Genomic DNA, 22037 nt, shown 5'->3' on the forward strand with positions numbered 1-22037 from the left:
AGTTAAGAGAGAGACACAAATAGAAATGAGGTTAAACAAAAAAAAAAGAAAAAAAAAGTAAACCCGCAAACTCTTTATTTCCATAGATACTCAGACCACCTATCTTATCTCGCAGGGTCATAGTCTGCCGGAACACTTTTCGGAAAGTTTCGAGACCCATGTACCTCAACTTTAGGCGCCGAAAGCCTTGGCGACAAGTCGGGGGAATGAGCCAGATGGAGGCGTGGGAGTCACAGAGCCAGATGGAACGGGAGGCTCACCGGGGAATCCAGGCCGAGGGGCGACTGAGGAAACACCGGAAGGCTCAGGAAAGGGGAATTGGCGACGCTCGAAGGGTGGCACGGGGAACGAAGAACCAGAGGGCTGCTCAGGAACAGGGAATGGAGGAGTCGGGAAACCAGAAGGCTCTGGGAACGGGAACTGACGGCGCTGGAATGGCGGCACAGGGAATGAAGAACCAGAGGGCTGCTCGGGAACAGGGAATGGAGGAGTCGGGAAACCAGAAGGCTCTGGGAACGGGAACTGACGGCGCTCGAATGGTGGCACGGGGAATGAAGAACCAGAGGGCTGCTCGGGAACAGGGAATGGAGGAGTCGGGAAACCAGAAGGCTCTGGGAACGGGAACTGGCGACGCTCGAATGGTGGCACAGGGAACGAAGAACCAGAGGGCTGCTCGGGAACAGGGAATGGAGGAGTCGGGAAACCAGAAGGCTCTGGGAACGGGAACTGGCGACGCTCGAATGGTGGCACAGGGAACGAAGAGCCAGATGGTCGTTCTGGGAATGGCGGAGCAGGAGGGAACGGAACCGCAGAACCAGAAGGCTCTGGAAATGGGAACTGGCGACGCTCGAATGGTGGCACGGGGAACGAGGATGGCTGTTCAGGGAAAGACGGGCCAGGGACGAATTGGCGACGAGCAGCAGAGACAGACGGAACAGGTGGTTCTGGGAAGGGCTGCTCTGGAGAGAATGGAGCAGAGACAGAAGGCCTGGGTGGAAATTGAGGAGCAGCTAGGGCCGCATTCACCACGGCAAAGGCCGTTGCTGCAGAGATAAACTTCATTTTGATGATAAGGCGTAACTTGTCTGTATTCAATTGGGGTCAATTCTCAATCCCATAAATTCTAAGATTGAAAATAGTAAATCCTAAGGGACTCTTACCAATTGATATCGAACGAAGAAGACCTCTATCAGCTCTATCCGGCGTTTTTCTTTTTTAGGGTACTTGTTGATCTTTTAGATGATAAAAAAAATCCTAAGCAAGAGGCAGATGGCATAGACTCTTATATATTCATGGCTCCCAGGCGAATTGACGGAACAGGGAAATGTCTTGCAGACCAATGTAGCCGTTCCGTTTGCAGCTTGGGAAATCAAAAACAATACTCCGCATATGTGCTTTCTTTTCTTTTCTTTCCTCAATGATGGCACTCTAACCACTAGTTAGTTAGTTAGCATTCAAAACCAAGAACAATTGACAAATTGCACCATGTTTTACTCCGTACTCCGTTTGGTCCGTTGATCGCATAGAGTAAAAGAATAGCGTTCATCTTTCCTGATTTATCTGCAGAGCAATAAATGGCAAAGCTCTTCAATGGTTGTTGAGGGGGGATTTCATACAGAGAAGCTGGGCGAATTGAGTCTGTCATCCAATCATCTAAGCTCGAGACTTTGGGGCAGATTTATCCGTGGTGGTGTTGATACGCATGATGACGAGACGATTTGCAATCACTAGAGCCCTGACCGAAGCCTCAAGGGTCCCTGAAGGATGTCGCAGAATCATAGCATGGAACTCATACCGCTTCAGAATATAGTTTTTATTTCTGAAAGGGAAAATGCCGTGTAACAGTTTCAAAATTAACTATACTCCGACCTCCGAATTGACTATTGGACACAGCCTCCGCGCTCGATGTCGTTTTGAAGTAGGTGAACTATTTCATCGGTGTTAGGAGACCCTCCCCTCGATAGATATTCAAACTAATCTGCAAGTAGATCCTTAAAAGGAAGGAAGGATATACCCATTCCAGGGCTTATTCCGTCTAATGGATATTAGAACTTACTCTGCACCCACAATATCGCATTCTCTAGCTATTCACAAACATATGCAGTGCCGTATTGCAAAATATCTGTCCATAAAGCACACCATAAGAGACCGCAGTGGGTTTGTCAAATACTATCTTCGCCGGCCAGCCAGAGGCCAATGTTACTCCGTCAAGAGGAGGATGGGACCAATTTTTGACAGCTGTAGAGCAAAGCTCTATGATTGATCTACCTGCGAGGATCGCGCGGACGTAATTGGCTCTCGCTGTCAAATCCCAGGAGTTTCAAGCTCTGACAGAGCGAAATTTTAATTGATTGATTGTAGATCGTCAACATAACGCGATGCAATGATTGATGCGCATCTCCACTTGTTCTCGGAGCTCCGAGCCGATAGTTCGTCATTTAATCGGATTGGTATTTGCATTGATTTTGGGTAAGGGTGGAATGTTTTCTCGTTGATAAGTCGAACACTGCCAGAGTCTTTGAGCGCGACTTGCGTGTTTGTTTAGTTCAGTTACTCCGTAGTTACTCCGTGGAAAGTACGTGCTTCCTTCGTCACGTGTGTTGCCAGGGGCCCCATGAAGAAATAGACTGACAACGCTACAATTAGTGCTGTATCAAAGGAGCCTCCGGTATTTAATTTTAACAGCTTTTGTCCTTTCTCCGATCGTTGGTAAGAACAATGGCTGCATTCTGCCCTCCTCGCTACTAATAGCCCAATATCAGTACAGTTGTAAATGCAAATAGAACCCAGAAAGATCGTAGCAAAGAGCTCCAGATCTTGAGACCAATGCTTGAATGTGATACAGTCAACCATGCCCGCAACCTCCCAGTCGAACGCCTAATCTAGCCATCACTGGGTAAACGCCAAACTCGACAGAACTGGATAAAAAGCTTCGAGAAAGCTCATCAAATCATCACGTAGGAAGGGATTAACTTGTGTTCATACATATGTATATATGCGAACACGAAAGAGAAGGAAAAGTACGAAAGAGAGGTACCGTCGACTTTTCTTCACCTGGTCAATAATTCATGGGCTGTGTACCACCGCTGGAACTCCCATGGCCGTTTCGAGAATCATACGGGCCGTCTGAGCTCATATGTTGATCGTCCAGAGAGCGATAGAAACTAGCATTGCCGCCAGCAGCAGATCCGCCACGTCCACGACCGCGCCCACCACCGCGAGATGAGTTTCCTCTTCCTCTTGCGGAGCCGGAGCCACGGCCCCCACGGCCACGACCTCGGTAGGTATCACTCTGGCTGCGGGACCCATATGGATGAGAGCGTCCATATGAAGATTTCTCATGAAGTGGTTGATAAGGATTAGAGTCGTAGCTATCCCGAGCTGTGTTCGTTATGTCTTCATCTCGGCGGGCGTGAGGATGCCGTCTTTTGCTGTTCTTGTTATATGGACCCTCCCAGTCACCCTCATTTACGTTATCTTCCTCAACCCTTAAGATGGCCCTTTCGCCGACAACAGTATCGATGACTAGAGAATCGACCGGCTCTACTGGCTGCCAATTCTGAATTCGACTGGAATCAATGGGACGTGCACCTTTCCGGAGTCCAAGTACAATGACAGGGACTAAACTCTCTGTATAGAAAGGCTCCTTCTCTGGCACAGGTTGAACGCGTGCTGCCCACAGTTTGCTATCCCAATGGCCCAGGCCTGTGACTCGCCAGGTGAGCTTCTTCCCAATACCACCAGCCCTTTGAAGAATGGATTTTGGCGCCGGACGTGGAGAGATCAGTATGATGTTGGCCAATGGCTTCACTTCATTATTATCTGCCAACCCAACGGGTAACGTAGGTTGTAGGTACTTCGAAACTAATCGAGATGAATCGGCATTGTTGATGAGATAACCCGTGTGAAAAACAGATCGACTAATTTTTAATCTCCCGTATGGCGACTGTGTAATATTCCTTACTGGGTCGCGATATCGCTTATTGTGCTCATTTATCAATTTTTGCACTTCAGCAACCTCGTTGACCGGATCGAGATGACGCGTGCCTTCTGCAATGTGAATAACCTCGGCAGTAATTGGCTTCCTACCATCTCTCATATGATGATGCTTCCCATTCAATGTTGAAAAGAACTCACGAAAGCCTTTGACGCTGTAGAAAGAATTAGTATTAAACGCAACGGCTTCATTTATTTTTCACTTACTGCTTGACTCGATCCTCGTAAACTCGGATTTCCTCTGCCTGACTGTATGTTGACACCAGAGCCTGTAGGAATGATTGCTTGAACGACATGGTCGATGCAAATTGCTGCCCGTTGGGACCAACTTCTGGCTTCAGACATATCAGGTCGAATTCGAGTTGGCGGCTTGCAACGATTCGTTTGATGATGTCAGTGAAGTTGGCTTCACCGCGACCAGTGAGTAGGACCGTCAAAGCGTCTTTCTGCCTCATGCTCAGTTCGACCAATTGCACCACATTCTCATTCCACCATCCCTTCCATGCTCGGGTTTCTTCAATGTCGGCACCTTCGCCTGTCGCGCAGAGAATGTTTTGATCATGCCACCAGCCTCCTCCAGCGAAGCCTTCCCAGGTCTGCAGATAGCCGATGGTCGAACCGTTCCATAACTGTGGGTTTGGCAGAGGGCTGCTGAACACTACACAGAGTCAGATAAAGTCCTAGCAGGTAGATCGTGGCTATCACTTACATGTATTGTCGAAATCGTAGACATGGATTGCCTTTATTTGCGAGATGTCTTGACGATCACTGGTTAGCGCAAGTAACAAAGCACAATGCTCGATAGACAAAAGGCCTCGGGGCCTTTAAAGACGTACCAGGAATATCCTTACCAGCAACAGACCACCTTTTTAAATTCGTGATGGTCTGTGCTGGTGCTGGCTGCGACAATGACATGCTGAGGTGACTGTGAGAACGGATTGCGCCCACGACACTTTTGGCAGATCTCAGCATGACATCTGACTGAGAGATGATAAGATGAGATGAAAGACCCTAGAGCCGGTGCGTAGCTCTTTCAATTCGCAAGGACGAGCTAGGAAGGAGGAAAGGACCGACCGAAGCTTTGCCGCCGGGGGGAAAAACGTGACTTCCCGATCTTCTTCGCACTCACGCCTCGCACTTTCCCAGCTCGACTTTTGTTTGAACCATGGACACGCAGTGAGCGGGGATATACTCGGTTTCCCGGCTGTTTCATGGCTGACGATGCTAATGTTCGACAAGAAATTCTTAACAAGACTCTCCAGGAGGTAGCGCTTGAAGATGAAGACGGCTCAGCAAGCCCTTGCGTCATATGCTTAGACACCGTCAGCGAGCCAGCGGTTGCCATACCCTGCAACCATGCCAATTTTGATTTCCTGTGTCTCGCGAGCTGGCTTCAGCAGCGTCGTGTATGTCCCTTGTGTATGTGTCCTCCCATTGTATTTCCGGCTCTCATCTAACACTGGTCTCGTAGGCAAAGCAGAGTTGACTGCAATCAAGTACGATCTTCAATCAGCAGGAGGCCCGAAGCTTTATGCTCTTCCATCAGACCCGGAAGCTCGCACCGCTGCCTATGCAGCCCGAGTAGATCACGACCCCGCGTTTCACAGGCATCGTCCTCGTCCAAGACCCTCTCAACATCGGACACCCTCTATTCGGGATACCGACGACGCTCTAGCGTGGCGCCGTCATGTTTATCGCAAACAGCTCTTTTCGCTCCATGTTGGCTCCAACCGTTTGTCGCAATACCGCGAACTGACTCCGCAATTATTCAACCATGACGAGAATCTGGTATCTCGTGCTCGCAAATGGATCAGGCGAGAGCTGCAAGTTTTCGAGTTTTTGAATCCAGATGGTACCGAGGAGCGCAACGAAGAGTCAAATGGGAGACCAAGACCCGGCGAACAGAGACTTCATAATCGACGAGCCAATAATGCGGAATTCCTTTTGGAATATATCATTGCCATTCTGCGCACAGTAGATATGAGGGGTAGTGCAGGACAGGCGGAAGAGCTCCTGCAGGAATTTATAGGGAGGGCAAATGCTCGGTTGTTTTTGCATGAGCTAAATGCATGGTTGAGGAGTCCTTATAACTCACTTCAGGACTGGGATCGCCACGTGCAGTATCGTGATATCAACGTCCCAAGCAGGCCTCTTTCTGCTGTAGGTGATGAGCGCGATTCAGGCTCTGATCTACGGTCTGTATCCAGATCACCTCGAGTTGAGCTTGGAAGAGTCGTGAAACGTCACGGGCTGCAATCATCCAGGGAGAGGGCGCGCCGTGATGATCCTGCAGCACGAACACGACGATTGCAACATGCGCGACAGAGATATCAACCTGACTGATCTCACATGCGACTCATGTGAAGCTCAAATAAAGTAGACTTGGACAAAGGAGGAAGATGAATTATATCACACTGCAACTACTATTAATTTATAAATGAAGATAATGGTTGCATTAATTGTATTTCTATGTTACATTTAATCGTGCCTAAATAAACGGCGTGCATTAAGAATGATACAAGTGGCTGTGTGAGATACACTTTGAACGGCTGCAAGTAAACGAACAGTAAGTAAACTTGCCGACGTACGGAAATCCCACCTAACAAAAGTTTTCGAAATGAGAGAGTGGCGAAAATCCTAGATTGGACGAACAGGTATACACTTAGGCCTAGGCAGAGACAAACTTCTTGACGGCTATAAAGGGAAAATTCGGAGTCAGTTTCGGTATCTATTGGCAAGGGAAATATTCAGGACGGGACTGGACTCACTCTCAAGCCAACGAGTGTACTCTTTTTGTTCCTTCACGGTAATATATTCAGGAATAATGTTGGCCAATTCAGCGTTGAAGCCACGCTCTTCCAAATAGCGGTCAAATAGAGCCTGGAGTTCTTCGTCAAGGTTTGCGTAGGAAGGACCGCTGTAAAGGCTCTGACGGAGCCAGTCCTTCTCAGCAGTTTCAGCCTCGGCGAGGTCGGCCTTAGCGAAGTGTGAGACTTCATGGATCTCGAAAAGACCATCTTGAGCGGTGGTTTGAATAAGGAGAGCACCGTTGCCAGGCTTTTCGATGGAAATGTTGACACGAGCAGGGAAGCCAGGCACAGGCTCGTCATCGAATTCCCGATCGGAAGGTGCAATACGATCTTCAGGGCGGGTAGCAACAGGCTCACCAGGCTGGCCACGGTTCACAGATTGCTCGTACTCGCTCTCTGCAAGGTCATCGAATTCTTCCTCGGGGAGGTTCTGGAGATCGGACACGGTGAAGGTGACTCGAATGCTAGACGGAGAAATTTGAAATCAATAAACTTATCCTAACGATCGAGTTGCAATTGATCATGAGCAAAACATACTTTTCATTGCCAAATTTGCGAGACAGCACAATCTCTTGCTCTCCCGCGACATCTTTGACCTACGATACCAACCTGTTAGAGCCAAGTCCAATCTTCCCAGGACCCATTGTCAGATACGTACCTTCCATGGGCTGCTTTCAAAGAACGCTTGAACGGCTGCATTAGACTCATCCAATTCATCAGAGGCCTTCTCATGGGTGAGTTCCTCTTCCAATTTTCCGTTCAGCTCGATGTCAACTATTTACTCGGCTTGTCATTAGCGAATGGTCTTGTACCATCACCGAAAAAAGAACAACGCACCTTCTCCAGCAGGCTCTCGCAAAATCCCGGCCGTTGAGAAGGCAGGGTATTGATATCTTGTGACGGGCTTCTGTAGCAAAGACGGTCTCTGGAGAGCTGTCGAAAGTCGAGTAGTTGTAGGTCGCGCAGCGACGGAAAAGGAACGGGAGAAGGCACGGGGCGCCGAGCGAGTGAATGAACGAAGCGACAGCATTTTGTCGTTGCGGTTGACTTTGAGTATTGGGGGATAGTATGAAGTATTGCGAGCAAGGGACGGGATTATGCAGTTGGGTTCGCTGGGAAGATGAAGCTTGTTGTCGCCGCAAAGTTGATGATGATGATGTTAACTCAAAAAGTCAAGGAAAACTTCGGGTGGCGCTATTCCATTTTCAGCTGCCTCTCATGAGAGCTCGCCGAGCCGCCAGCCAATCGGCGTCGGCAAACATTCGACATTGTGATGTCAAGCCAGGGAGCCACCGAGTTACATAGTGTGGATGGTCTAAATATGAATGGAAATCGTAGAAAAACAAGCTTCAATCGATGTAGACTAGTGTATGTATATGCAAAAGAAAAAAGCATAACAACCAATTTTATAGATCTAGTTACTGGTACAGTGGCATAACGTCGTAAATGCATATATCGCGTGCAGGTCAGGTATCTCGATTATGACAGGCCTTTCGGTGGAAAGGTAGATGCTTGTTTTACGCTGCCCTCAGCGAAGCGGATGAACTTCAGAGAGCTTAGACTCGACCATTCACCATTCCACTGCTTGAGCTGCCGGCAAACATCCTCTTGTGTGACGTCGGGCATCCAGAAACCCGATCTATATTCCTTCTCTTCTGAGAGAATACGTTGCTGGAGATTCTCTTCCCTTTTACTCGGCGGTCGGCCCTTTCTGCGTTCTTCTTGCAACTCTTTGATTTCGTTGTCGCTACGATGGATCCATCTTCATGGGAACGTAACAGTCAGCCAAATGGAAAAATAAAACAATGCCGACAGACGAATAAGACTGCTGGGAGATATATCCCCTCGTTGTAGAACTTACTCATGTATCAGGTCAGGGATTGCTTCGTCTTTAATGACAAGGGGTTCAGAGGATTCCTCCAAGCATTCTTGAAAATGTGAAACCCGGTCCACTATCGTCAGCAAGTCAGCAAACCGCAATCCTATTTTGAGGCGTGCGGGACCTCTTTTTCGCAGGACCAAAATTACTCACAAAGGCTTTGCCGCGCTATCATCGCAGAAGTTGCAACTCGAGCAATGCGGTCCTCTCGTGTCGCAGCGCGGCGCAGTACTTTGGCATTGCGACTGTCCTCGTGTAAAGCATTGAGTTTACCACGCTTTTTGGACAGCTTCTTCTGAATCTTGCTCAGATTCTTGATTGGCATCTTGCAAGTAATCAATACGAGAAAACCTTGTCGAATTGACTTCAAATCGCGGGGAGTATACTTTTGTTTAGAGACTGCTGTGGACTTTTCTCTCTTTTTTTTATTCAGCAGAATCGAAGGCGGTCAGGGTGAAAAGCGGGGAGCCAATCAGATCGCCCGCCGCACAGCTCATTCTGATCGCCGCCAAGATTCAAGACGGCAAGCGGTAAGATGGATCCCGCCATCGCGTCTGCAAGCGCGTCGTGCATTCCGATCATGATCTAGCAATTCAGCCCTTGCTAGATCCTCCTCTTTTGCCTAAGTATTTGATGAGCGTTCTCTCTTGTTTTTCACCATTATTTTCTTATAAGTATTACTGCATGAAGGGCTTCGGGCTACTGTGTTTTTTTTTTTCCGGATGTGGATGTAAACAACAACCGCCTACCGGTGACTTACGCCTGACATGGGAATCAAAGGTACGCTTCCTGGAGTGTTCGCACGTCAGACTCAACTAATCTTTGTACCATATGGCCAGGGCTTCACGGTCTACTGAAATCTATTCAAAAACCATGCAACTTGAAGAAATTTGACGGGCAAACACTAGGCGTGGATGCCTATGGATGGCTCCACAGAGGTACCGCAGCTTGTGCCACGGATCTGGCTCTGGATAAGCCTACAACAAAGTCAGTTCCTGTATAAAAAAGGTCACTGGACTTCAATTGAATCAGACTAATCGAAGCTAGGCATGTCGATTTTGTGCTCAACCGCGTTCGTATGCTGCTGTTTTTCGGAGTTACGCCCTACCTAGTGTTTGACGGCGGCGACCTGCCTAGTAAATCGGGAACGGAAGCGGACCGTTTCAGGAGGCGAGAGGATGGTAAAAAGCTAGGGTTGGAATTACAGAGCAAGGGCCGGATGGCTGAGGCGTACCAGGAGTTTCAAAAAGCGGTGGATGTCACACCCGAAATGGCTCGGCAGCTCATTGAAGAGCTGAAACGAATGAAAATTCAGTACATAGTTGCTCCATATGAAGCAGATGCGCAATTGGTTTACTTGGAACAGAAGGGCATCATTAACGGCATCATCTCGGAAGATTCCGATTTGTTGGTTTTTGGTGCAAAACGACTTCTATCCAAGCTGGATCAACATGGGGACTGCATTGAAATCAATCGCGTTGATTTCGCGGCCTGTCGGGACATCAGTTTTATTGGATGGACTGATGCTGATTTTCGCCGAATGTGTATATTGAGTGGTTGCGACTATCTTCCCAATATTCCGAAGATGGGACTCAAAACTGCGTACCGAAGCATGCGAAAATACAAGAACGTGGAGAGAGTTTTGAAAGTTCTTCAATTTGAAGGACATTTTCAGATTCCTCCGAAATACCTGGATAATTTCCGACAAGCAGAAAACACCTTTCTCTATCAGCGTGTTTTTTGTCCCGCCGCCCAAAAGCTAGTCACCCTTACCCTTCCTGAGCCTAGTATGGACCTTGATGAGATGCCCTATATTGGTGCTGACGTCGAGCCAGAGATTGCCATTGGCGTTGCACACGGTGATCTACATCCTGTGACAAAAGAGCCAATCAAGCTGAACCTGTCTTTTGCGGCGAGGGCTATGCCAAGCTTGATGAGAAGACAAACTCTGGCATCTGCTGCTGAACTCAAGCCCAACAAATCAATAGACTCTTTCTTTACACCCAAGCGGCTTCCTCTCGCTGAACTGGACCCTAACACTCTTACTCCATCCCCTAGTCAGCAGCGCCTGCTTGAGCGGCATGCCAACAATTCCTGGCAACCCAGTCCTATATCGAACTCTTTCGGACTGACACGCTCTGCCTCTTCTGTCACCATCAATGGACGGAACGGCAATCCTAGAACTGTCGAGCGAGAATCATTTCTTGCACGCGCTGCAAAAATGTCCACCACACCTGCGGTGAAACGCCAACGACTCTGCTCTGATATAGATGATGGCGACGCACTTCCGACGCCGCCTGAGCAAGCAAGAAGTCGCTTTTTTACCAACTCCTCTACCGCAAAGTCCAGTCCCAGTGGCCAGACGCTTTCGCGAACAAAAAAGTCTCGAAGATCTACTTTTGGAGTCTTCTCAGACGAAGTGGCCGAAGATATAATGTGTCAGCTTTCTTCCCAAACGCCTGAGTCTGCGAGCTCAGTTGAAAGGGTAGATAAAAATAGCTTCCTAGATTCAGCTTCGACACCTACAAAAATTCAAACTTCCACTGTCGACAGCAGGGAAGAACCAACAGGCTCAGGTGTAGTAGAAACCGGCACTGATGCAGAGGAGCACAATGAAGTTGTGAACAGAAGCACCGACAGTAGCAATCAGTCAGTGTGTATCGATACAGATCCAGAGTTGTTTAACCAAGTGCTGGAGGTGCATGTGCAGAAACAAAATGCGGCTTTGCTCTCGAAATTTGTGTTCGAAGGGCATCCTGGAAAGCCAAGTGTTTCCTCGCCCACCGTTCCCAAGAAGCCAGCAACCACTCCATTACAAAGTCGGCTATCGACAAAAGTTTCTGGCAAGTCTGTCACCCAAGGCGGCTCACTTCGTCGGAGACTCACACCGCTTCAAAGATTGGGACAAAGCGCATTGTCAAAATCGAGATCTTTAGACAACTTTATAACTCGACGAATGCTGATCAACGCCTCTGGGGACTCAGGCTACGAGTCAGACTTGGGAAGAGACAACACACAAGATACCGAGCTAAAAGCAGGTTCTAGTCACCAAGGCAGTGAGGATCAGATCATTCCTTGTAGCGACGAAGAGACAGAAGACTCGGTCAATGATGGTGGGGGACCGAATGCACTTAACCTGAAGCGGTTTTCTTCTAAGCCAAAATAGTTGTATATTCATACGAAACTTATCTGTCGGCTTGGAAGCATTGTATAGGAGTTTTGATTGCACGGGGTTGGGATTATTCAATTGGGCTATTACTGAATTTCTTGGTTGACTGAGCTGGCACTGGCGTAAGGTATCGATGGATGTCGCAATGGGCACCTAACATGAAGTTCATAAGTACAATATGAACCTCTTTTCGATTATTTATTCCAATTATGCATGCATTATACAAGCAAAACAAATGGATCGATCGGGGCCCATGCGGGAAATGCCAAGCCTCCGCCCTAAAACGCAGCTGTGGGTCCACATCGTCCCCCCAGGCCCCGCCAGGCAGCCGCGACCTTACCTATTGCGGCTTAGTGTCTCGCTGGATGTGACGTTTTCTGCCAGGCGGCAGCGCTGGTGTTCCCTAGCAACGCGCAGAGTAAACAATGCTCGTTGGCCCAGCCACCCTTGCACACCTCTCAACACCAGCCACCGGAACATTTCTGCTTGTTGTAGAGCTGCATTGCTTGCTTCGTTGCCTGCTTACTTGTCCGACCTCCTCAATTTCTCAGGCAGCTCAGCTTAGTCCATTTGAAGTGGACTATGGAAGCGTAGGAAGTGGGAGTCTTTTTTTGCCAAAGCAAAGCTACGGTCTTTTCTCATTCTATACACACTTACTCTATCCTTCTCTGCAATCAAACTACCCTCTTTACAAACACATACGCCCTGAAATTACGCTTGAAAGGATTTACTTACTGATATAATTGAATCTGTTTCTTCCAGACATACCTTTCTCCGCATTTGACATATTATATCAGCCGTTCGCTGCATTCTTCAGCAATCCCGCATTCCAGAAATAACGTTGTTGCTGTCAACTCCGTATCGGTGGACATAGCACGTGGGCGATCACCGATCTGACATTTTTGTTCATTCCGATCTCTATCAACTAGAGAAAGAGAGAGAGAGAGAGCAACCAGCTCCTCCAAGTGCTGAGCGGCAGTCTCGCTTCAAAAGTACCAGACTCCTTCTCGGAGGTCCGAGAAGCGAGGTTATCTTGGGGACAGGAAGGATTTATTAATAATATAGGTTGTGACGTGGATATTGTTCAGCGATGCCGCTCAATTTCAGAGGGGGCTTTACCCGTGAGTGCTTACCAAAAATGAACGAAGTGGATTTCGCAACTAGGCTGACGTTGGACACACAGGAATATGGCAAATGGTGGGATACCACCATGTGCTCATGATTTTCATCGCGGTTGCTATCATATTACTCTGTAAGTTCTAAGACTTGACTCAAGAGACAGGCATGGCAGCACATGCTGACGGTCCCTTTCCCGCTTTTCTAGCCATGTTATTAGCGGGCTGTTCGTCGTCATCGCCGCAAATACCTACGATATTTCTTATATCAATATACTATGAGAAATATACACCGAGCTTTGATCCCGCCCAGGTGGATCCAGGTGTGACGACGGCTATTGCGAACATTGTGGGAGGTACAACCATGGAGGTTCGAGTGGGATTCTTTGGTATCTGCATTATGCCCGAGGCGGGATCTTTCATCTGCAATGCCAATGCTACGGCGCTGGCTGAGGTTGTGTCAGTTGACCAAGATCCCCTCAATTTGATCTGGCTAGCGGAGAGGTTTAAGGATACTGTTGTCTTTCCATATTTAATGTGAGTACTACCCCCTACACGCGTTAACATTGAAAATCCCTTTGATATGTGCTAATAAATAAATACAGCATCGTCGCTATCGTGCTCGCCTTTCTCTGTTTCATTCTGCTCGCAACATTTCCCGGGTGGCACGAAGAGATCGACGCCAGCGGCTCAGAACGCGAAGTGAGACCATTCCCGTCACGGCCAGTATCGCAGGTTGCCTTAACCCTTATTGGTATTTCCTCGGTGTTCGTCCTAGTTTCAGTGCTGTGGCAACATACCGCTTCGGTTGCCGCGAGTACGATGGTGCAAGATCTGGGTAATGGCAGTATCAAAAGCGGCGTCGGTAGTTCGGCCATGGTTCTGGGCTGGTTTGGATTTGGGCTTCTTGTTGTCGTAACAATAGGGTTGCTAGTTATGATTCTCAGTATCAGTATCCTAAGCAGGTTAACTGATGAGGACTAACCAGTATATCCTTGATATATCCCCCAAAAAAGACGTGGAAAAAAATTATGAAAAGACACGAAAAACGACAAAGCTTCATAGAAATTGTTCAAAAATTTACGGCTTATACATTGGATCGCGGCAGATGTCTTACTCCTTTTTCACTTTGGAATGGTTTTGGAAGTCTTACGATGCACACGTTTTTTTCGCCCTTCTATGTTCTATTGGGCTCGGAGTTTCTACTTTAATTTCCTTCTTATGTATTTATGTCCTCTTTTTGATGATCATGTATTATGTGTTACTGGATGTGGGAATCTTTCCAACGTTATCATGCAAGGAACTATGAGAGAATAATCGATTGATGTCGACGTCAGACCTTGCAGATTTGCATATATCTAACAAATCAATATCAACTACAAATATATCAATTGTTAGCGCTACATTCTTGATACAATAAAAGTCCTCTAAGATAAGCCACAACAGGCAAGATTGCTCGTGAGAAGTAAGCATGTCTCATCTATCTTCTCATGAGCTATATACAAATGAAGAGTCTACATAGTTCTAGGTACATACATCATCAGAGCTATAATATGTACCCCCATTTATTTCCCACTACCAACTGAATGAATCCTCTCGAAACGTAATCCGTCGATATCCCCTACGCATTGCCAAGTATACAGCAGCGCGCGTTTCGTCTGCCATTGCACTCGGCCCCGAAACGACAACAAGTAAAGAGTAGTTTGCTTCGCTGGCATCCTGCGCATGTTGTAGTACTAATTCTTGGATGTTTGGTCTGCCGTGATGCAGGTTTAGAAGTTCATTATCCTCGCTGTCATGAGCACGTAAGTTGTTCGTGATATTTGGAAGCGAAGAGGAAGCAGAAAATGAAAAGAAAGAGATTGATGATGAAGGAGAAGCGATGGCGCCACTGCTGCTGGTTTCTTGTTGCTTCCCCGTAATATAAAATGAAGCGTGAAACTCTTCGTGTGACAAAGCATCTCGTAATTCACGAGAGGCCACATCGTGCACAAAAGCCGTCTCTCTCGAGGCCCACACGAGGTGTATTCTAGTGTGAGTAAGTAGTTCCGAGTCGTCGTTTTCATTCTTGTTTTTGGACATCATCATCTTCGACCGGTGTAAATTCTCTCGAATATAGGGTACGGCGCACGCAATGCCCGTTCCACCTGCAATCAAAAGCACGGGCTCGTGTCCACCAAGAGAGAATGATTCACCATACGGGCCTTCAAGGAGAATCGTAGGCGAAACTGAGCGGTTGGGAGAGTCAAGGCATTGGTCTCGGAGAGAGCGAGTCCATCCGTTGTAAGGACGAATCCAAAAAATTAGCTTAGGCCGCTCGAGGATACGTTTAGCATCAGAATAACTATCCTCGTTACCAGTATGTCTCTGGGAGATTGACGCATTAAGAAGTGGTGTTTTTGAGTTTTCGATTCCATCATTGCCTATCTCAGTTATCGCCGTTGCTATCGTGTCTGAATGTGAGTTCTGGTCTTCAACGGTATGCTCCCACGAACCAAGAGTGAAAGGATGGCTTTCCCAGCCTCGAAAGCGAAATGGCTGATACAGATAGTAGAAGCTAGATGCAGTAGGCTGATGCATGACAGAACCTGGAATGACTTCTAGCCTCACTACGTTTGATGCTGGGTCATAGGTCGCAGTGCTGCGTGTAGTTTGAGTTCCTCCTAGTCGCAATCGAATGTGTAAATTGCAATACACCACACGAGTCAAGCGTAAGAATCTATCTGAAACCCAGATAAACGCAACTGGCCACAGATAATAGTCGTAACCCTGACCCTCAAATATTATAACATGGCTTAAAAAACAGTAGAACCTGGTTAGCTTGTGTATATATTCTTGTCGGAATGATTTCTGTTCTCCCGCTTTTGTTAAAACGTGGTGGTACATACTAGAAACACCCAACAATAGTCGCAATAGAATAGGCAATATGAATTAGTAAAAAGACCTCATAGGATCGTTGTCTCATCCATTTAATAGCAAGCGGTAAAATGAGCACCATGGCTACTATAGCCTGTGAGGAATACACAGTCAGTACGTAGTCATACAATTAATGCGAGCGACGTGTCCAATCTAACCAGACTACCCCAAAGAAGATACGATTTAATAAGCTTCTTTTTCAAATGATTTCCAGAGTCTAACAGAATTCAGTATGGCCCAAGACTATTCGCCAAATAGAAAAGAGGTACGACCTGCTTACCACGCACGAATAACGTCAGATACGCAAGAGTGTGAATCACAGCCTGTAGAGTCGCAATCCATGCGACATGGCGATGAAAAATGTTGAACTTGGCGAAGCTCCAGCCGGTGGACCATATTAAAATGTTATTTCTTCCAGCGAATATTAAGATTAAGAACAAGTTGGCAAATGACATAATGCCAGTTCTATCTGCAATGTACCGAAGGAGTTGTCGTGATGGGTCTGGCCAGCTGCAATAAAAGAAATATCAGCTTATGCGTACATAAATGAAACCAGCCAAAGGGTTGAGCGCTTACTAGATGTTGTCATTGGAGAGATAATAAGTAATACTCATAAGCATAATGCTTAGTATCCAATATCCTACAACAAGGATGGCATCAATTCGTGTCGGCAAGTCAAACCAGAGGATTTTCCTCTTCAAGGGAAACGCAATGATGAAATGAGTATTGATCCATTGGTACACTGCGGCCATAGCCTTGTATAAACCATACGAGAGGCGCCCGGACTTTCTGCCTCTTGTGTAACGAGATCGAAGGACATGCTGAAGAAGCCGGTGTAACATTCCAACCATGACTATGCATCCTCAGTAAAAATATCCGAAGTAGCTGTGTGTGTATTTGGCCTTAGTTACTGACAATGGCAGGTGTTATGTCCGAGACGGAGACTCACCTATAAGCATAATGTGCCCGCAACTCCGTTTGCCATGTACTCTGAGGGATCAGGTAGAATAATCAGCTCTCTTTCTTTTCGCATCCTTGTTGTGTTTGAGCTAGGGTTCTGAGAAAACCCACAATGGTACGAAAGGTGCGGTTGTAATATGCTGTAGACAGCAACACCGGGTAATCAAGCTGCCCATTACGAGGAACTTCGCCGAATTCAACTCTTCTCATCTGCTCTATGCTCTCCTTCGTGAGATTTTCCGCCACATTCTGCCTGGGAATCAACCCGACATTTGCGCTTTCCTGGCATAATGTGTTTAATTGTGCGAAACCAGCCGCCCTCTCCTTCTCATCGCAGTATATTTCGGCGCCTGCATAGATCGAAGTGACTTTGAGTGAATTTTGGCATCTTGCTAGCCATAACCCGGCCTTTGGCTCTCCTATGAAGGAGACGTAGTTGAGAGCGGTATAGACTGCGGTGACACAGCGCTCATTCTTGGGGATGATGTTGGCCGTGTAGACCGTAGGAGCCAGCAGTGTAACCACAGCTAGTGAGTGCCACCAGCCATACATATCTCTTTTCAGTCGCTTCTATCAAATGCAATAAATGACAGGCGCTTCAAGAAACAGAAGCGAGTAGGTGTGTGCAAGATTTTATCAATCTTATCAATCAGCGGCTAGTCGGCTGCATGCGCCGCAGCGGGACTGCTCGGCACAACCCGACAGGACACCGCGTGCCCACGCAGCAAGATCTGTATGGCGGATCAGGTTGATATGCATCTGAATATATAAATGTATCATTATTGCATACACTAACAGGCTACCATTTGACGCGTAACATAGAATAACCAAGCCAACGCCTTTCCGTTCCTCCGTCAGTGCAGTCAAGTCTCGAGCTATCATCAAGCTAAAATATATTAAAACTCCATCGCATCACTTATCGTCTCTTCGCCGCCTCGTTCTCGTTTTCTAGGCTGTTCGTCCTTCATGAGATTGGCCACAAAGGAACGGAAATAGTCGACATAGGGTTTTAATCTGGTCTTTTCATAGTCCTGCATTTTCCTCTCAGAAGAGCTACTGGTTTCACCATTCGAAGCCGATAGCGGGGTTTCGCCGTCATATTCATCGATTTCATTAAGGAGTTCCGTCACTGTTGGGACCGACAAGGGATCAAACTCTTCTATGTTTCGCCCGTCGATGGGGACACAAATACGGCCCGTGCCAGGATGCACGACGAATGGGCTCTTCAACAAGTGAATCATCTTCTTGGACACCTCGGCATCGAGTCGTGGGTAGGTGTATTCAAGAACGATGTCGTATCGTGCGTCTCTGAGTGCCTTTGGATCTAATCCACTTACCGTTTTGGCCAGCGTGACAATGTCATTCCATTTGTTTGTGCTTGAACGCTCTGGAGTTGAGTCCCATTTTCTTCGAAGAGCGTCGCAAAGCTTTTTGTCGGGCAGCAATGACAGCAACCGCTCCACTGATTCATCTTGAAGAAAAATATCTTGGTCAATAAGCGTTGTCTGGTTGAAGTGTGGCTCTAGTATCTTGACGCTTCGAGCAATATGTGGATGCAATGGTCTTTTGAGATTGACTCGTTTGCCGCTTTTATCATTACCCTTCACGACTTCCAGATATCCAGCAATGGCCTTCCTCCGGTCATCGGAGAGTTGCCTTGCCTTATAATCTCCTACCCAGGCGTGGGCACCACGACGACCAGAGTATACCCATAAGATGTGTTCAAAGCCGAAATCCTCTCTCAATGCAGTGTCAACCACTTTGATTGCCATTGTGATAAAAGCCCAGCATTTATGACAGATATTGGCCTTGGAACAGCACGTACGCACATCATCGTAGTCGGTCATATCGATATCAAAGACGAGTTCCTTAGCAACTGGTTTCATCTGCGTACCGGGTCGACTTTTGCGGTCTCGAGGGTTGGTACTATATACAGGCCCAATCTCGAATCGAGTTGGGTTAAATCTTAGAATTTCCTGACGAAATCTGGTCATGCATTTATCAGCATTTTTATCATCAAACCCCTCCCCCCCCGCCCCCTCCGCATAGAAATAAGGCGTACATACAGATCTGCAGTTGCATATGACTGATATCGAAGCACGGCTTGATTTTGTAGGAAGACAGCGAATTCTCTGTTAACCATGTCTGGGGATGGCACCACCCCATGATTTAGCCACTGAAACATCGTTCGGAACGGGAAAAGACGTTGATAAAAAGCAAGCATGGTTTCTGCATCTATTTCTGGGGATTCTTTGGTAGCACTTTAGATTGATTTAAATTAGCATCCGCACTTCATACCAAGTATATTGAGGATTGACATACACTGCGGGAATTGGAGGTGGAGAACTCCTCATTTTAACATCTGCTGCACTCGACGCAGGGAATTCATCGTCGTCATCGTCATCTGCAAACAAATCTTCAAGTTTTACGTTTGCTTCAGCCTTTTGTTCTGCTGGCGTATCGGTATTCTCCGCAACAGGAGGAGCGTCTGGGAGAACTTCATTATCGCCATGATCGCGCGGTACGGATTCATTTGAGGAAACCGAATGAGGCATTTTGATGCAAAGCAATAGAAAACAAAAAGAAATAAGACCGGTAGTTGGCACAAAAAGTATTGCTTCCCTCCCAGTTACGATCAGATGCTCAATCCGAGCGTTCTGCGGTTGTCTATCAGCGCGGTTAGTCAGACGCGGGAAGACGCGTGCGCGTCTTCGTAGCCCTAACCCTAATCAATATTACCCGATAAGACTTATCATGTGATTTACGAGCATTTGCGACGCATCGTCACTCCTTTTCAGACATTTGAAACGTGCGAATAGTGCCATAACGATCGGTAACGGTATGCAAAGAGAACAATTTAGCCGAATGGGATTTTGTACAGGAGACGATCATCTCCAATGTGTAGCCATCGTCCGCAGGCGTACCTAGGTACGAAATGGTCCCTGAAGCTGAAAACGGAAATACGAACGAACTTCTTTGCTTTTTTCAGGGCATCCATGCATCATACACCGTCAGCTCTCCAATCGAATTACTATTGATTTTGCTCCCAAATGAAATGGCCGCTTGAGGACAATTATCCATTACCTTCGCTCATACTTATGCTCTGTCTGTTGTCTGGCTACTCATATGATGAGCAAACATGAGTACTCATGATTTCCAATTCAGCACATGTTTCTTATGTCAGCATTCCAAAGAGATCTCATACGACTTTTCCATGCTACATGATCCACATTCCGGGCGTCACCTCTTTGAGACAGATGAGTGAAATTTTCGAGCTTGCCAAGTCAACGATGAGGTGGGTGGAAATTGCAGGTTTCTAGTCCATGATGTCACGACTAAGACAGGGAAGATGACGGCGAATGCAGTGAATTTTTGGTCAACTTGTGCAAAGAAACAAGCTGATACTCAGTCATTGTGATATTGTCTTTTGGCCTACTCCGGAATAAGGTGACTGTATTTTCAAGTTGGGATTCTTCTCATGCGGCAGACTAGCACGCCAAACTTTCCTGCCCATATTCTAACCGTCAGTCTTTCTTCGCACAAGCTGTGAAATTGATATTTTAATCGTGAAGATTATGGATGATATGAGAAAGGCGTTCTACTCAGTGGCCTTTAGCTATCTCATTGAAGAAAGCTTTGCATTAAACTTCTCATGTGCGATTTCCATCCATTGACGCGAAAGCTCTTGAGGTCTACTTCAAAAATAGACTTGATCTCGCCATCCTCCGAAATATATCGCAGATTCTATATTCGATACGATTTAGGCGAGATTTCCCGATCTCTTAATGTCCTCAACACTCATTGCGGCCGTAAACAGGCTTGACCGTTGATGCTGTCAGCCTTCAAGCTATAGCAAAACCTGAGTCATTCATTTTAGTGTGGCTTACTCGCTGTGACACTGTTGCAGAATCGAGCTTCATTGGATGAGCTCAACTGACTGAGTTCAGCAAAAATCGATAAGGTGACATGCGGACCAGAAATTTCCTCTTCCGGAAGTACCTGGCCACCTAGCATCCGTTTTAGAAGGCTACCAACAATACCTCGATTGCCTGGTCCAGATTTGAAGATGATGACATGATTTATGTTTCTGGATATGTAAGGTCCCATCCAGCTTTTCCTCCATCGCTTTACACAACTCGATTGGCCAGGCTTGTTGATGTTTCCACTCCAATGCCCTAATCCAGTGCCAAAGACTCCATCGTCCACTACTACACAATCGTTCCCAAGAGCCATGAAAAAGCTCGATTTTTCCGCTTTCGTCGATTGCGGAAGGAACACCTCTCTTCAAGTGTTACTGTTTGTCTCAATGGAACATCCTGACAGCATTGCCCACTTGTACCAGATCCCTTCTTCACTATTATATAAAGCATCCCATCGACCCTGGACAGTAAATTTCGTCTTCTACCTGATCACCTGCAAGTTTATCGCTGGGATAGTCGATCGCTATCAGCTCTAACACATTCGTTTTGTTTGTTGCTCAATCCTCAGCGCCGACAATTTCAATCCAACAAGGTACTGTTCAACGCCAACATGGTTAAGGCAGGTCTTGCTCTTCTGATGCTCGCCGGCCCGGCTTTTGCTGGTGTCATTGAACGTGGTGAAAGCCAAAACTCTGAGGGTGGCAAGGCTCCTGGCTCTTATGCTCCTCCCCCTCCAAGCAAGTCGACTGTCGCTCCTGAGCCAACCACTTCAACTTGGTCTGAACCTGAGCCACCCCATTCCACTTATGTCCCTCCTCCTCCACCACCACCAAAGTCCTCCTCTGTCAGTGAGAGTGAGCCGCCTCACTCGTACACTGAGCCGGCACACTCCACTGAGCCGGCGCACTCGTACACGGTGCCACCTCACTCGGAGCCATCTCACTCCACTGAGCCGGCGCACTCGTACACGGTGCCACCTCACTCGGAGCCATCTCACTCCACTGAGCCGGCGCACTCGTACACGGTGCCACCTCACTCGGAGCCATCTCACTCCACTGAGCCGGCGCACTCGTACACGGTGCCACCTCACTCGGAGCCATCTCACTCTACTGAGCCACCTCACAGTGAGTCCAAGACTTGGCCAACGTACAGCAAGCCCACTCACAGTGAGCCACCGCACAGTGAGCCTACCTACACCAAGCCTACTCACAGCGAGCCGTCTCACTCCAAGCCTACCTACACCAAGCCCACTCACAGTGAGCCTACCTACAC

General features: G+C 47.4%; 11 protein-coding genes across 11 annotated transcripts; 4 read left to right on the forward strand and 7 right to left on the reverse strand.

The window, feature by feature from the left end:
* Positions 1 to 171: 171 nt before the first annotated feature.
* Positions 172 to 1062, reverse strand: UA08_07979 (hypothetical protein; the record flags this gene model as incomplete). The annotated part of the gene is made up of 1 exon (XM_020262888.1): positions 172 to 1062. The coding sequence occupies one exon, from the start codon at positions 1060 to 1062 to the stop codon at positions 172 to 174; it is 891 nt and encodes a 296-aa protein (XP_020116966.1).
* Positions 1063 to 3058: 1996 nt separating this feature from the next.
* Positions 3059 to 4911, reverse strand: UA08_07980 (hypothetical protein; the record flags this gene model as incomplete). Its single annotated transcript, XM_020262889.1, has 4 exons — positions 3059 to 4151; positions 4204 to 4654; positions 4706 to 4753; positions 4833 to 4911. 4 exons carry the CDS (start codon positions 4909 to 4911, stop codon positions 3059 to 3061), a joined length of 1671 nt encoding a protein of 556 aa, XP_020116965.1.
* A 296-nt stretch (positions 4912 to 5207) lies between these two features.
* Positions 5208 to 6339, forward strand: UA08_07981 (hypothetical protein; the record flags this gene model as incomplete). The annotated part of the gene is made up of 2 exons (XM_020262890.1): positions 5208 to 5415; positions 5468 to 6339. The coding sequence occupies 2 exons, from the start codon at positions 5208 to 5210 to the stop codon at positions 6337 to 6339; spliced, it is 1080 nt and encodes a 359-aa protein (XP_020116964.1).
* Positions 6340 to 6664: 325 nt separating this feature from the next.
* UA08_07982 (hypothetical protein) lies at positions 6665 to 7836 on the reverse strand (the record flags this gene model as incomplete). Its single annotated transcript, XM_020262891.1, has 5 exons — positions 6665 to 6690; positions 6765 to 7270; positions 7344 to 7402; positions 7465 to 7580; positions 7644 to 7836. 5 exons carry the CDS (start codon positions 7834 to 7836, stop codon positions 6665 to 6667), a joined length of 900 nt encoding a protein of 299 aa, XP_020116963.1.
* A 449-nt stretch (positions 7837 to 8285) lies between these two features.
* On the reverse strand, positions 8286 to 9010 carry UA08_07983 (hypothetical protein; the record flags this gene model as incomplete). The annotated part of the gene is made up of 3 exons (XM_020262892.1): positions 8286 to 8568; positions 8668 to 8758; positions 8839 to 9010. The coding sequence occupies 3 exons, from the start codon at positions 9008 to 9010 to the stop codon at positions 8286 to 8288; spliced, it is 546 nt and encodes a 181-aa protein (XP_020116970.1).
* Positions 9011 to 9452: 442 nt separating this feature from the next.
* Positions 9453 to 11851, forward strand: UA08_07984 (hypothetical protein; the record flags this gene model as incomplete). The annotated part of the gene is made up of 3 exons (XM_020262893.1): positions 9453 to 9465; positions 9525 to 9672; positions 9733 to 11851. The coding sequence occupies 3 exons, from the start codon at positions 9453 to 9455 to the stop codon at positions 11849 to 11851; spliced, it is 2280 nt and encodes a 759-aa protein (XP_020116969.1).
* Positions 11852 to 12944: 1093 nt separating this feature from the next.
* UA08_07985 (hypothetical protein) lies at positions 12945 to 13953 on the forward strand (the record flags this gene model as incomplete). The annotated part of the gene is made up of 4 exons (XM_020262894.1): positions 12945 to 12975; positions 13038 to 13106; positions 13137 to 13506; positions 13575 to 13953. The coding sequence occupies 4 exons, from the start codon at positions 12945 to 12947 to the stop codon at positions 13951 to 13953; spliced, it is 849 nt and encodes a 282-aa protein (XP_020116968.1).
* A 591-nt stretch (positions 13954 to 14544) lies between these two features.
* Positions 14545 to 16736, reverse strand: UA08_07986 (hypothetical protein; the record flags this gene model as incomplete). The annotated part of the gene is made up of 3 exons (XM_020262895.1): positions 14545 to 15713; positions 16166 to 16395; positions 16462 to 16736. 3 exons carry the CDS (start codon positions 16734 to 16736, stop codon positions 14545 to 14547), a joined length of 1674 nt encoding a protein of 557 aa, XP_020116967.1.
* A 160-nt stretch (positions 16737 to 16896) lies between these two features.
* Positions 16897 to 17397, reverse strand: UA08_07987 (hypothetical protein; the record flags this gene model as incomplete). Its single annotated transcript, XM_020262896.1, has 1 exon — positions 16897 to 17397. One exon carries the CDS (start codon positions 17395 to 17397, stop codon positions 16897 to 16899), a length of 501 nt encoding a protein of 166 aa, XP_020116972.1.
* A 344-nt stretch (positions 17398 to 17741) lies between these two features.
* Positions 17742 to 19400, reverse strand: UA08_07988 (hypothetical protein; the record flags this gene model as incomplete). Its single annotated transcript, XM_020262898.1, has 4 exons — positions 17742 to 18604; positions 18671 to 18831; positions 18912 to 19106; positions 19168 to 19400. 4 exons carry the CDS (start codon positions 19398 to 19400, stop codon positions 17742 to 17744), a joined length of 1452 nt encoding a protein of 483 aa, XP_020116971.1.
* Positions 19401 to 21375: 1975 nt separating this feature from the next.
* On the forward strand, positions 21376 to 22037 carry UA08_07989A (hypothetical protein; the record flags this gene model as incomplete). Its single annotated transcript, XM_020262899.1, has 1 exon — positions 21376 to 22037. A coding segment is annotated over one exon (662 nt), but the record flags the coding sequence as incomplete, so codon positions are not given.

The sequence above is a fragment of the Talaromyces atroroseus genome (assembly GCF_001907595.1).
Source record: "Talaromyces atroroseus strain IBT 11181 chromosome Unknown scaffold_12, whole genome shotgun sequence".
Classification (NCBI taxonomy): Eukaryota; Fungi; Ascomycota; class Eurotiomycetes; order Eurotiales; family Trichocomaceae; genus Talaromyces; species Talaromyces atroroseus.